The sequence below is a fragment of the Peromyscus californicus genome, unplaced genomic scaffold (genome assembly GCF_007827085.1).
Source record: "Peromyscus californicus insignis strain IS unplaced genomic scaffold, ASM782708v3 Scaffold_20__1_contigs__length_68692818, whole genome shotgun sequence".
NCBI lineage: Eukaryota > Metazoa > Chordata > Mammalia > Rodentia > Cricetidae > Peromyscus > Peromyscus californicus.
The window spans coordinates 50,948,310-50,962,381 of record NW_026294503.1 but is presented as its reverse complement, the minus strand read 5'-3'; the positions used below and the strand labels follow the sequence as shown (position 1 = coordinate 50,962,381).

The window sequence follows — 14,072 nt, the reverse complement described above, 5'->3', positions numbered from 1 at the left end:
CTCTGTCCCTTGGCTACGACTCTCTGTGCTGCCTCAGTTTCTCCTGCTTTCTCCCCTGGTCTCCTGACTCTTCCTCCTCCCTCCCCGCCCCTACCCCCCTCCCTGCTTGCCCCGCCTCCCACCAAGTCATGTTTCCACCAGGCTGGGTCATTAGTCAGGCTTGATCCTACAGGCTCGGACTGACCTGGAATCCTGGAGATTTATTATTTCTCTGTCGCTCACAGGGAACTCCCACAGCCATCCAAACGGCACACGAGCCTCTACTATCAGCTGCTCTAGTTTTAGTTAGAGTTCTGTTATCTCTGCCTGTGTGTGCCCGTCTGTCTGTCTGTCTCTGTATGTGTGTGCACAGGGCGTTGTGGAGACCAGAAGACAACCCCAGGTGTCATTCCTCAGGCATCTTCCAACTTTTCTTTTGAGACAGTGTCTCTCACTGGCCCGACATTCACCAAATAGGTAGGCTAGGCTGGCTGGCCCCCAGGGGTCCGCTTGTCTCCACCTCCTCAGCTCTGTGGTTACGTGTGTGTGTGTGTGTGTGTGTGTGTGTGTGTGTGTGTGTACCATCACCTGGCTTTTGAAAAACATGGACTGAACTGATCTTGCTGCTTGCTTCGAAAGCTCTTTACCGAATGCACTATTTCCCCAGATGTTTAATGTATTTTTAAAATTCTTTTTACGCATGGGGGGGGAGATGTGTGTGTGTGTGTGTGTGTGTGTGTGTGTGTGTGTGTGTGTGTGTGTATTTTGCCTGCTTGTATGTGTGTAGACCATGTGTATGCCTGGTGCTCGAGGAGGTCAGAAGAAAGTGTCGAACTCCCCCTGGATTTGGAATTATGGGTGGTCCTGAGCCACCATGTTAGTACTGGGGGTTGAAGCCAGGTCCTCTGCATGAGCAGCAAGTGCTCTAAACTACTGGGCCATCTCTCCGACCCTAGCCCTTTAATGTATCTTTTTAAAATGTTTTATTTATTTTTCTTTTTTGGTTTTTCGAGACAGGGTTTCTCTGTGTCATTTTGGTGCCTGTCCTGGATCTCATTCTGTAGACCAGGCTGGCCTGGAACTCACAGAGATCCGCCTGGCTCTGCCTCCCAAGTGCTGGGATTAAAGGTGTGCACCACCATTGCCCAGCTAAAAATGTTTCATTTTTATTTTATGTATGAGTGCTTTGATTCCATTTATGTGCGTACAACATTTGTACACAGTGTCCACGGTGGCCAGAAGAGGGTGGTGGATTCCCTGGAACTGAGCTACGTGGGTGCTGGGAACTGAACCCAAGTCCTCTGCAAGAATAACAGAAGCTCTTAGCAGTGAGCGACCTCCTCCACAAAACTTTCAAGGTTTTATTGGAATAAGCCAGAGACATGTTTGTGTTCTGAGTGTGTGAGTTTTCACACTGAGCATCTGTAACAGCATTCAGAACTGGCAGGGCAGTAAGTCAGTCCCCAGGCCCCACTTCTTCACTGTGACCCTGACCTCTAAAGAACTAGACCCGTTTTTATTCTTCTGCATAAATTCAAATGGAACAGTACCAGATGAACACTGTGAATGCAAAACTCATCCCTTTATCCCGTATGGCTGTGCTTGTTCATTGTTGTGGCCTCTCAGCGTCCATGACCTGATGGTACAGCCACTTCCTGCTGAGGCTCATCTTCATGACTTCCTCTGGGCCAGCCTGGACAATAGTGTGGAGACCATCCCTGCATGTGTCACTGTGTGTCTATGGCACTTCTCTAGAGTGTGCTGAGGACTGGACTGTGGACACTACCAAGGGTCTCTCTCCATACAGCCACCATTGAGTCCCTCCCACTGGCTCCACAGCCTGTGTGGCGGGGGTTAGTTGCTTTATATTATGGTATTAATCTACATTCCTCTGATGCTTGAGAAATACATATGAATAATATATTGTAATATATATGAATATATGTTTTCACAGGCCAGTTGTGTATTCTCTGGTGAGAGTCTTCACTGTGGAGTTCAAGGTGGCTTCAAACTTATGATCCACCTGCCTCAGCCTCCTAAGTGCTAGGATTGTAGGAATGAAGCACCACATCTGACCCATGTTTTTTTCTTTCTTTCTTTCTTTCTTTCTTTCTTTCTTTCTTTCTTTCTTTCTTTCTCTCTCTCTCTCTCTCTCTCTCTCTCTCTCTCTCTCTCTCTCTCTCTCTCTCTCTTCCTTTTTTATTGCTTGTGTGTAGACTAATAGGTTTTCTGCCCCCCCCCCAATAGTAGGTTTCTCTGCCTATGCAGTACACTGGATCAAGCCAAATTGAAAAATTGTAAGAACAAGTTTATTTGAGCAGAGCAACTCCCAGGCAGGTTCTCCAGTCCCAGAGATCCAGGCCAGAGAAGCCGCACCCTCAAACTAAAGAAGGGAGACTTTATAGGCTGTAGGTGAGGGGTGATGACGCATCCTCCACAAGCTGGGTTTGTGCCCGAGTATGGTCAAAAGCTGAGCACTTTAGGCTGGGACTTGAGTGGCTGGCGTCTTCAGGGGAGGAAGCTGCAGTAGCCGACAAGAATGTGGAACTGGGCTTTTTGGTGCCTTTCCTTTGTTTGGGGACTCTCTGAGTGGGTGGGTTTGGAGAGAGAGACAGGAATGGGGCTTTCCAGATTATGCAGGAGTGAGCTGGAGGATCCAGCTGAACACAGACACTTAATAAAAGTTGATGATTCTCCTTATCATACCTACTTATTAGTTCTAAGGCTTGCATGGACCACCTTCTTTTTCTTCCTTTCCACACATGCAGTGTGACAGCAACATTGGTGACTCAGTCCTGACTTTGGGGATACACCACAAGGACCGAAAGGGCTCCGTCAGCTTCATCACATTGAGGGAATTCTCCTCTAAGGATCCTGAGTTTACAAATTGGTTTTGTTTGTTTGGTCACGGGTGTTGGATTTAAGGACTGTTAGTAAAACACCCTCAGGTCTGGTTGTTAATGCTCTTCCTGCTCCAGCAGCCAGCCATCTGCCTGTGACCTTCACATCCTTTCTACATCATTGCATCTGACTTCCTGATGCCTCATTTAGGAGTTCTCACCTAGGTTCAGGGAGAAGTAGGCTTGTGACTTCCTTTCTGTGACATCCCTGTCTGGCTTTGCCTCGAAGGTCACAGTGACTTCTTTTGAATCACTCAGAAGTGCTTCTTTTCCTGTCCTTTGGAAAAGGTCACACACGATGGAGACTGGGTTTCTTAAGTAGTTTGAGGGACTTCAGTGAAGAAACTGTTTAGGCCTGGGAATTCTTAGTAGGAAGGCATTTAATTTATTTGTGTGTGTGCACATGTGTATGGAGGCCAGAGGCTGACTTCAGACCAGGGTTCTCTCTCTGTCACTCTCTATTTTTGGAGACAAGGCTGAACCTGGAGCTCGATGATTTGACTAGACTGGCTGGCCAGCCAATCCCAGCAATCCTCCTGTCTCTGCGATCTTCCCAACTCTGGGACTTCACTTGGCTTTTTTGCTTTGTTTTGTCTTCTGTGTTTTGAGACAGGGTCTCTCTACATATCCCAGGCTGTCATGAAACTCACTATAGATAGTAGTGTTATGCCCAGATTGTGACCCCAAAGATACCACCGAAGACCTTAGGTACAGAATGCAAAAGCAAGGTTTATTTCTGTTTGTTTACAAGCCATGGGCAGGGAAGCTCGATCCAAAGCACTCACTCGTAGTAACTGTGAGGCCAGGAGGAGCTTGCTTTTTCTTTGTGTGGCTAGCTTTTTAAAGGCAAAAACCACAAGCCCTTCAGGGGGGGTTGAGGGGGTTTTGCACTGGTGCAACTCAGATTGGTTTATTTTTATCTCTGTTCTCTTTTAATTGGGTGAGGGTATGTAACCTTTGAATTTACTGGTTGGTGGTTACAATTTATCACTTTGGGGGCAGTCCAGCACAAGTCCCAGGCTTTGTCCTTGAGCCACCGTGGGGGCTGGCTGGCCAAGCACATACTGCACATAACTCTAAGTTGGTGAGGGGCCCCAGACAGTAAACATCTGGCTGAACTTTGAGCAGTCAGAGGACATGCAGAAAGGGAGCTACTGCAAGGACTAAGTCTTTTGTTCATGGCCCTCCCAGAAACTGCTTGCTTAAGTCTCAGGAAACTGAAATTGAGGCCTGATCTCTGAGAGAAGACTGAGCAGCCTGTTATGGCATCTGCTTGGTCCTTTCAGTAGAACAGGCTGTCCTGGAACTCACTATAGATAGTAGACCAGGCCAGCCTTGAACTCAGATCTGCCTGCCTCTGCCTCCCAAGTGCTTGGATTAAAGGCGTGTGTCCCTATGCCTGGCACTTCACTGGCTTTTCTGCGAGTGCAGAGGATTGGAGCTCAGGTCCTCACATGTGCCCAGTACACTTTACCAAGCTATCTCCTTGGCCCTGTACCTGGCTTTTCTGAGACAACTTGAAATGATAAAATATGAAACAGACCTATAAGTTTCTTCATTTGGGATTTGTTTGTTTTTACCTGTTTATTTTGAGAGTGGGTCTGATGTACCCCAGGCTGGCCCTGAATTTTCTATGTAGCCAAGTCTGGCCTTGAATGTCTGATCTTCCTACCATTAACTCCCAAGTATTGGAATTACAGGTGTTGCACCACCATGCCTGGCAGATTTTGGAAACTGCATGCCCCCTGAAATTCCCTCCAGGTTTGGTTTACCTGCCTGCCTGCCTCTCTCTTTCTTCCCTCTCTTTCCTTTCTTTCTCTCTCAATCTCTTACCTTTTTTGGTGTAGAAGCGGAACCTAAGGCCCCCTTCATGCTCCACAAGCTCTCTGTCACAAGCTCCACTCCCAACACACTATATTTCCATTTTGTCTAGTTAGAAGAGCATCCTTCCAATTTGCTTTGTCTTTTTTCACCACTAGAGTCTAGTGTAAATGGAGTCACGTGGGTAAGCTATCTTGTATACATCCTGGACCCTAGCCTGGTGCTTCTGACATCTGTCCACTTGGTGGTGCTCTACCTATGGGCATGCACCCCACAGTTAGTTGTTAACCACTCACCCACTCTCTGGGTATGTGCCCCACAGCTAGAGGTTAGTCACCCACTCATTCCATGGGTATGTGATCCATAGTTAGCTGTTAGCATTTACCCACCCCTATGGGTATGGGGCAGCCCCTCGCTGGCTAATCTAAATAGTGCAGTGATGCATAGACTTTCATCTTGGGTTTCCTTGGGCATCTTCCTTCATGTTACTGTGATTTGTTAGATGTAAGTGGCAGAATGTACTTGAATCAACCAAAATAGATGTATGGGTGTTTCATAGGGAAATAGGGGTGCCTCAAGAAACCCAGGTGTAGCAGGATTTTTCTGGGCCACCAACCAGCTCTCAAATCATGACACGGAGACTTATTAGTTATGAATGTTTGGCCTTAGTTTATGCTTGTTTCTAGCTAGCTCTTATAACTTAATTTAACCTGTTTCTCTTCATCTACATTTTGCCTGGGGCTGTATGTCCTACTTTTCCTGCTACTTCCATGTCTGTCTGTCTGTCTGGCCCCTGGTGCCTTCTCTTTCTCCCCCTCCCTCCATCTCTCTCTCTGTCTCACTTAGATTCCTCCTCCTACGTATTGTCTCTGCCCACCAATCCCGCCTGTCCCTCTCCTGCCTAGCTATTGGCCATTCAGCTTTTTATTAGATCAACTCAGTGCCTTAGGCAGGCAAGGTAACACATCATTGCATCGTTAAACAAATGCAGCATAAACAAATGCAACACATCTTTACATTGTTAAAGTAATATTTTGCAACATAAAGATGTAACACACCTTGACATAGTTAAAATAATATTCCACAACACCCAGGCACTGGCTGGGCCTGAGGGAAGGGCTGGAGCCAGGCCTAGGATGCTGTGGGAGCCTCATTTCCCATTGTCTGCCCAGTTGACTCATCTGTCTTTCTGTGTGTCTGTCTTCCTCTCCTCCTGCCTCTCTGTATTCCTGTCTCATTCTTGTTCTCAAAAGCCTCGTCCTTCCCGTGGGCAGACAGAGCTACAGCCATCCTTGCTCATGCCTCATGAAATTTGGCCAGGGCCAGGATCTTCCTGATGCCCCACACATGTGCAAAGCCCCACCCTCATCTCAATGGCTGGTCACTTTTCTCCCTTGATGACCAAGAATTCTTTGTCAAAACCCATCAGCTCTTCACCAGCAGCACGCTGATGGAGTTTGAATTCATGCACTCGTTGTGACTGACCGCTGTGGATGTTGTTTTGCAGCTTCAAGACCAAAGCACTTGCTGGTATTTATCAACCCTTTCGGAGGAAAAGGTCAGGGCAAACACATCTATGAAAAAAAAGTGGCACCTCTATTCACCTTGGCTTCCATCACCACCGAAATCATCGGTAAGTGTGTTGGGCATGGAGGCAGGGGCAGGGGGAGTACAGAGGCCACCTTGAGAGGGACTCACATGCCACCACTGGAGGGGACTTTAGCTTAGATGATCATTTCAAACTCAGCTGAAGTTTTACTCTCAGCTGGAAGAATGCAAAAGAAATAATGTACTTAATGTACTTTGCCTATAAAGTACTCACAGGAACAACAAGATTAAAGAACAGAGTTTGAGGGCAGGAGGTCCTTGCAGGAAAAGATACGAGCAATGGATGTCTGAGAATGTCACACGTGGGTCATTTTACAAAACATGCCTTAACCCCATGTCATAGCACTCCATCATGGGTGCAATGCTGGTTTTGGAGAGGGGACAGACATGGTCCACTGCTCCTGCTGGCCTTCAGGGGCTTGCTACAATCCTGTTAGCAAGACACTTCCTGCAGCTGGCCCTGGTTGTAATCCCAGCACTCAGGAGACTGAAGCAGGAGGACTAGGGGTTGGAGGCCAACCTGGTCTCATAATAAGACTCTGCATCCAAAAAAAAAAAGCTAATTAGCAATACAAGTCAAAAGTCTAAAAAATGAAGAGGTTATCCCAATATCTCATGCTTCCCAAATCTGAGCACAGTCAGAAACACACCAAGACTGAAGCACTCAGGTATCTCAGCATACTTCATGATAACAGGATACTGTAAACAGTGCAGATGCCCGCAGCAGGAGATGTGAGCATAGAATCATGGTGAATCCAGAGGAACAGTACACAGCAGCTTAAAGGGGCGTTTTCAAAGGATTCTAAACCATGAAAAATTGTGATAGCCAGGTCGTGGCACACGCCTTTAATCCCAAACACTCAGGAGACAGAGACAGGTGGATCTCTGAGTTCAAGGCCAGCATGGTCTACACAGAGTTCCAGGATAGCCAGGGCTACACAGAGAAACCCTATCTTGAAAAACCAAAAACCAAACCAAACCAAAACAAACAAATAAACAAAAAGATTGTGATGTGGTAACTGCAGACACAGAGTTATGTGAATTTCACTAACAATTTTGCTTTTTCATACTGAGTATAAGGATTGTGGGCTAGCCTTATCTTCCTCTTTTTTAAAGATTTATTTAGTTATTATGTATACAGTGTTCTGCCTGCATGCCAGAAGAGGGCATCAGACCTTATTACAGATGGTTGTGAGCCACCGTGTGGTTGCTGGGAATTGAACTCAGAACCTCTGGAAGAGCAGCCAGTGCTCTTAACCTCTGAGCCATCTCTCCAGCCCCCCACCTTATCTTCTTCCATTCTGGTGTATTCTGAAAAGTTTAAAGTAACTCGTATACTAAGGAATAAGTGTAACAGAAGCTGCACTTATTCGAATTACTGTCAAATGAATTATTTGTTGAGGCTGGAGAGATGACTCAGTGGTTAAGAGCACTTGCTGCTCTTGCAGAGAACCAGGGTTCAATTCCCAGCCCCACAGAGCAGCTCATAACCTTCTGTATGTGACACTTGTCTTGAGGGATCCACTGACCTCTTCCATGGGCACTGCTTGCACATGGTGCTTATACATACATGCAGGCAGACACTCATGCACATAAGTTGAAAATTAAAAAAAAAAATCAGTTGTTGACAAGTGTGAAGAATGTCAGGTCTCGCCTGGTAGAATGGATCCTAAGATGGATGTTTCCCATAGAGGCTGCTTTACTCTCTTGTAAGAGGGAGTGAGGTGAGTCTGAGATGGGACTTCCTCTGATAAAATAGCATCCATTGGCAGTTAGCTTACACATGGGTTCCAAGATGTGAAGATGAATGGTCCCGTGTCATGTTTCCCCCACAGTTACTGAGCATGCCAATCAAGCCAAGGAGACCTTATATGAGATCAACACAGACAGCTATGATGGGTGAGTTACACTGACTTTCCTCTTGGTCACAGACAGTGAATGCTAGCCAAGACCTACCCTGTGGGAGCTCTTGGGTTGCCCTGGACTGTGATCCTGTCCTTGGCCTTCCCTTCATGTCCTGGGACATGTGTCCTCCACACGCATGCACACGTTTCCCCATGCCTCTCTGCAATCATCCCCAGCACTGGACAGTGCGCCAGAAAAACCTGTCCTGCCCACACCTCTTCCTCCCCTTAGCTTCCCTGACTCGCTTCTTTCACTTGGTCCCCTCTGCTCCTGCTTTCTGAGCTCCCAAGACTGTGCCCAGGGCTGGGGTTGGCAACAGGAGCACTGGTCCCCTCTCATCTGAGGTCCACTGCTGGTCACAGCAAGGCCGCCCAACTGGATCAAGAGAAGAGAGGGATACCACATGTCATCCCCTGCCTAGGAGGGCTTCCTACCAGTAGGAATGCTACCACACTGAGGTGGTATTCATGCCCAGCAAGCTTGAATCTCAATATTCAGTGTTTTTTAACCTTTAATCGATATTTTTTTTTTTTTAGTACTGGGCACTAACCCCAGGGTCTTTGTGTGTTAGGCAAGTGCTCTGCTACTAAGATATCCCAGATCAAGCTGTAGTTTTATTTTTTTAGTTATTATTTATTGTATGTGTATGATGGCTTGTTTGCATATATGTAGGTGTGTGTACCATGTGTGTGCCTGGTCCATGGAGGGCAGAAGAGGAGATCAGATTCCCAGGAATTGGAGTTGTAGACAGTTGTGAGCTGCCATGTGGGTGCTGGGGATCAAACACCCTGGAAGAGCAGTACATGCTCTTGACCACTGAACTATCTTCCTGGTCCCCAGACCATAGGTTTTCGATGATGGCTGACCAAGGCTGGGCACACGTATACCTGCTCAGAAACCACCAAAATGCTACAAAATGCAGGGAAGCCAGGGTCTGGGAAGAATCCTGTTGTTTGGAAAAGCAGAATAGGCAGGCTGGCGGGACCTCATCGCATAGGGAATTGTTCGGGCACCGTTTCTAGGTGTCTGACAGGCCAGTCTTGCAAGCCGTCCCCAGGACTGGAGGCTCCCAGCTGCTGCAGGCAGAGGACTGGTGGGCTTGACAAACCTGCGCTCCTCCTGCAGCATCGTGTGTGTCGGCGGGGATGGCATGTTCAGCGAGGTGCTGCATGGGGTGATCGGGAGGACGCAACGGAACGCTGGCATTGACCCCAATCACCCCAGAGCCGTGCTGGTGCCCAGTACCCTCAGGATTGGCATCATCCCTGCAGGTATGGTACACGTATGCCTTTCTCCAGTCATATGGTCATACTCCCCACCCCCTTCATTAGTAAAATTTCCCTAGGATTAGGGCTTCAAGTGGGGGGATAGCATTCCTGGTTCATTCTTCGTTTAAATTATGATTCTGCAATCAGAAGGCAGAGAAGAGGGTCAGGAGTTCAAGATCATCCTCTGTTACATAATAAGTTCAGCCTGAGCTACGTTAGACCCTGTTTTTTTTTAAAAAAAGGTGATTTTTATAATTTCTCATAACTACACTCTTTCTGTGAGATAAGGTGTGAGTAGCAGAAAGAACATGACTGTGTGTCTGGGAAGACCCTTATCCCGGTGCCCTGAGAGCCCAGCAGCACACCGGACAGTCTCTGCCAACAGTTGGAGGCCAGTGGGGCTGCTATCCTGGAGTCAGGAGAGATACCTGGCACCTGGGGACAGAGATGGGTTATCGGGGTGGCAGTCTAAGAAATGGCTTCTAATTGATCTGAGAGCTGGGATCTGGGGCTGGTGTGGACTAAAGGAACCTGCCCAGGAGTCCTGGGACCTTGGGAGGGGACCCAGATGGGGAGGTAGTTGGCAGAACCCAGGACAAGACTTCACTCACTTTGGGAGGAAGGTGTGGCGGCTAGGCTGTATCTTGAGGGTGTCCATCTGGCTTGGCATGTTCAATGCTTTTCTAGAAAGTTCCTAGTTCTTAGAAAACATAGTGTGATGATCTTGACTTTTACATCCCCTGGATTGAGAGCTTAGGAGATTGGGAAAGCACACTCCTGGATGTGTCTTTGAGGGTGCTTTGAGGAAAGCTTCGGTAGGATATTTGCTGTGCCTGAAGGAGGAGTTTCATCAGTAGGGCTTCATGAGAGCATTACCAGAGACCCAGTCCTTCGAGATGAAGGCAAGCTGGCTGAGAGACCCCGAGGGAAGACAAGTTGGTTTCCTAGCGAAAGATGTAGAGCCCTTACTGTTAGCTGGCCGCTTACAAGTCATCCTTTGGCCATCAGAGTGACCTGTGGAGTCCCTGATTCTATGGAAGTTGCTACATGAATAGCATGTGATGCTATTCAAAGAGGCTCAGGGAATTGACCTCTGCTTAGTATGGGCCATGTCCAAAACTTGATCTTTCCTGTGCCACCAGGACTGTGAGCTCCAGTTGGCTGCTGGCCTGCGGGCTAAGCAAGCAGAGGACTCCCACCATCCAGTGTGTAGGGAATGCCAAGTGTTCCTGTGAGCACAGATCATTCTTTACAACCTGGCCCTCAGTGCTAAGGTCGTACCTGGCCGTGTCAGTAGGGTGGTGAATGAAAGCCCTCACAGCCACGTCCAGCCTCTTCACAGCAGAACAGCAAATGGACAAGTGGACATGTGAACCGCTTGTCCTTGGGATGAAATCTGAAATGATGGCTTTGTGTGACCTCCGCCGCCGGATCCAGCTGGTTCAGAAGCCTGATGTTTCTTTCACTTCATTAAAGCACAAAATGAGTTTCTTTGGTAGAATGCTCACATGGTGCCTAGTCAGCGCTGACTTCTGCCCAGCTCTGTTTCATCCAGGTGACAGCTCCCATGCTGAGCAGCACACAGGCAGCAGAGTCTCTCTTGACGCCACCGTGGGGACTGCAGGACAGTGCAATAGGGATGGGGGTGGACGTGAGCTGCTGAACACTTTTGCCCCTCAGCCTTGATGTCAAGGAAAGTTCTCAGGGAATTGACTATTCAGTGCAATCATGATCACCTGGGGCAAGGCGAGGAGCTGGTCAGGCTGAGCAAGGGAGGTGGGGCCAAGGGCCTGGGATGTGAGACTCTCCCCTGTGCACCCAGCAAAAAGGATGGGGACTGAGCTCCAGCAGAGCTGGGGTCGTCACAGGCTGTAGTTCTAGTTATTTCTCTGTTCCTGTGGTAACCCACTGTCACCAAAGGCAGCTTAGGGAGGAAAGGGTTTATTCAGCTTACACTTCCAGGTCACAGTCCATCATTAAGGAAAGTCAGGGCAGGCACCCACTCAAGCAGGAACTGAAGCAGAAACCATGGATGCTGCTCATGTTTAGCCAGGTTTCTTATCCAGCCCAGGCCCGCCTGCCTAGGAATGGGACCACCCACGGGGGGCTGGGTCCTCGCACACCAGTAAAGGTAACCTCTCACAGACATGGCCACAGGTCAGTCTGATTGAGACAGTTCTTCAATTGAGGTTCCTTCTTCCCAGGTGACTCTAGGTTGTGCCAAGTTGACAATAAAAACTAAGACCTTCACAGTCCACTTCGTTTGCCGTGTACTTCCCCATGACAATGCTCTGTGCCGGACTCCCATTGTTCTCAAGGTCTAGGCTGAGCTGTGCAGCACTATTGACAGCTACATAGATGTGGGCAGGGGCCACACACCTTTCAGAGCTTCACAAGGGAGGAAAGTGGCTTCCTGCATTGCAGACATCTCTTAGAAGCTCCAAGAGGGTTTGGGATGTTTGGGTATGCTGCAGGCCACTTCATGGAGGGATGCATTACCCTAAGGCCACTTTTACTATGTTCAACCTTCATTTTTCAGGTGAAATTCTTTTTTCTTTTTCTTCTCTAGCTGTTCCAGGGTCACAGATGGGCAGGATCAGCAGAGCGGACGTTAGTTATAGTTTTGGACAGTTACATTAGCACTAAGAGCTTTCCTGTCCTCTTGGCAGGGTCCACGGATTGTGTGTGTTACTCAACAGTGGGCACAAACGATGCAGAGACGTCAGCTCTGCACATCATTGTTGGTGAGTCCAGGCTGATTTCCCTAAGGTTTTGTATTTCATTTTATGTATATGAGTGTTCTGCCCGTGTGTACATCTGTGTACCACGTGTATGAGGGTGCCTGAGGAGGAGGTGAGCCTTCATGTGGGTGCTGGGAATCGAACCCAGGTCCTTCTCAACAACAGCAAGTGCTCTTAACCACTGAGTCAGCTTTCCAGCCCCAAGTCCTGTCTTACACATGTGGCTGCCCCCTGCACAGACCCCAGGCTGCGGCTAGTATCATGTGGCCTCGCTGTCTCCTGTTCTCCCTTGCTCTCCTCCCTTGGCTGGCTGCCAGGACTAATCCCCATTGCAAAACACCTGCAAGGCTCCAGGCTGAGTGACTCCTCTGAGTGACAGACACACTCAGCCCCTGCTCCAGTCCCAAGTGAGAAACCCCCCAGGGGAAAAGCTGTGGGGCTTCTGAAAAATGGCTGGTGTCCCTGCCCACTCCATCACTCCTTACAGGGTCTTGTTTTACTTACAGCCATGGAAATGCTTTATTTTAAAATAATCACCTGGGATTTTATTGTTGGTTTGGGTGGTGTTTTTTGTTTTTGTTTGTTTGTTTGTTTTTGAGACAGGGTCTCATTATGTAGTTCTAGCTGGCTGGTAGGGTCTCAAATTCACAGAAATCTGCCTGCCTCTGCTTCCCAAGTGTAATTTTTTTTTTTTTTTTGAGACAAGCCTTTTCTATATCATCTAGGCTGGCCTCAAATTCACAATCCCTTGTCTCAGCCTCCTGGGTGCGGGATTGCAGGTGTGTGTACCACCACACTTGGTAGACTTAGTGTTTTAAGTGTTGCCTACCTGTTTTCAACCCTAAGCCTGCTCTTCCCTCCGTCCATGGTAACATGGACAGCCCTCCTGGACACACTCTGTCCTGTCCCTTCAGAACAGTGCTCAGACCTTGCTTGGAAATAGGAGCCCAAACTTGTCATTGGAGCGCTTGTTTAGAGGTTCCGGCATGTACCCTGGGCCCAAGAATGGTCCTCCCCTACCCAGGGAGGTTGTCCTCTCCGACTGGGAGGGACGCAGATGAAGCAACGGAAGAGGAAGGGGACACCCACCTGACCAGCCAGATAAAGCCGAGTCCACCCTGGTGTGTGTAAATGGCGTGACAGATGTCCCAGCCAGATAACCGTTGTCACATCTGAGTTTTGTCACCCAGATTGCTACACTGAACGAGTTCTGCCTCTTGCGTTTGCCACCGGCGGGCACCTCCTGTATGTGAGGAGGCAGGGCCGAGGAGGTCAGAGCGGGGCCGGGGCTCCCTGATAGTTCTCCTCTCCCTCAGGTGACTCACTGGCCATAGACGTGTCCTCCGTGCACCACAACAGCACGTTGCTGCGGTACTCGGTGTCCCTGCTGGGCTACGGCTTCTATGGGGACCTAATCAAGGACAGTGAGAAGAAGCGGTGGATGGGCCTCGTCAGATACGACTTCTCAGGTATGCGGAGTCCACAGACGTTGTGCTAATCCACACACAGTCTGCCCCCAGGGACAGACTCGGGCCTTGCTTTCCAGAATGGGGGGCCATGACCCTGAATCTGGCTATTGTGACCCAGATCGTGTCAAGACTAGACTGTGTCATGTGTCAGAACTAGACTGAGGGAGGCCCTGTGGACTGGGAGCTTGGCCTTATCATCTGTCGTGTAAGTGGCACTAACCCAAGAGATCAAGGCAGGTGTTTTCACTGACTAAGATTCCTTTTACGGTCATCCTGAGCACAGCAGGCGAAATGGGAGGAAGCTTTGCTATGAAGAAGTGCAGCAGCCCCGGGCATCTGCCCTGCAGACTCAGGTTCACTTCCTCCCTTCCCACTAATGCA

At 48.7% G+C, this 14,072-nt stretch overlaps 1 protein-coding gene across 1 annotated transcript in view; it reads left to right on the top strand.

Annotated features, from left to right (window-relative positions):
- Positions 1-14,072, top strand: part of Cerk (ceramide kinase) — a 46,177-nt gene that overhangs the window by 22,123 nt on the left and 9,982 nt on the right. The window contains exons 4-8 of the mRNA XM_052748579.1: positions 6,208-6,333; positions 8,144-8,207; positions 9,339-9,484; positions 12,151-12,225; positions 13,539-13,691. Of these exons, the coding sequence (XP_052604539.1) occupies positions 6,208-6,333; positions 8,144-8,207; positions 9,339-9,484; positions 12,151-12,225; positions 13,539-13,691 (564 nt within the window). The remainder of the gene's footprint in view (positions 1-6,207; positions 6,334-8,143; positions 8,208-9,338; positions 9,485-12,150; positions 12,226-13,538; positions 13,692-14,072) is intronic.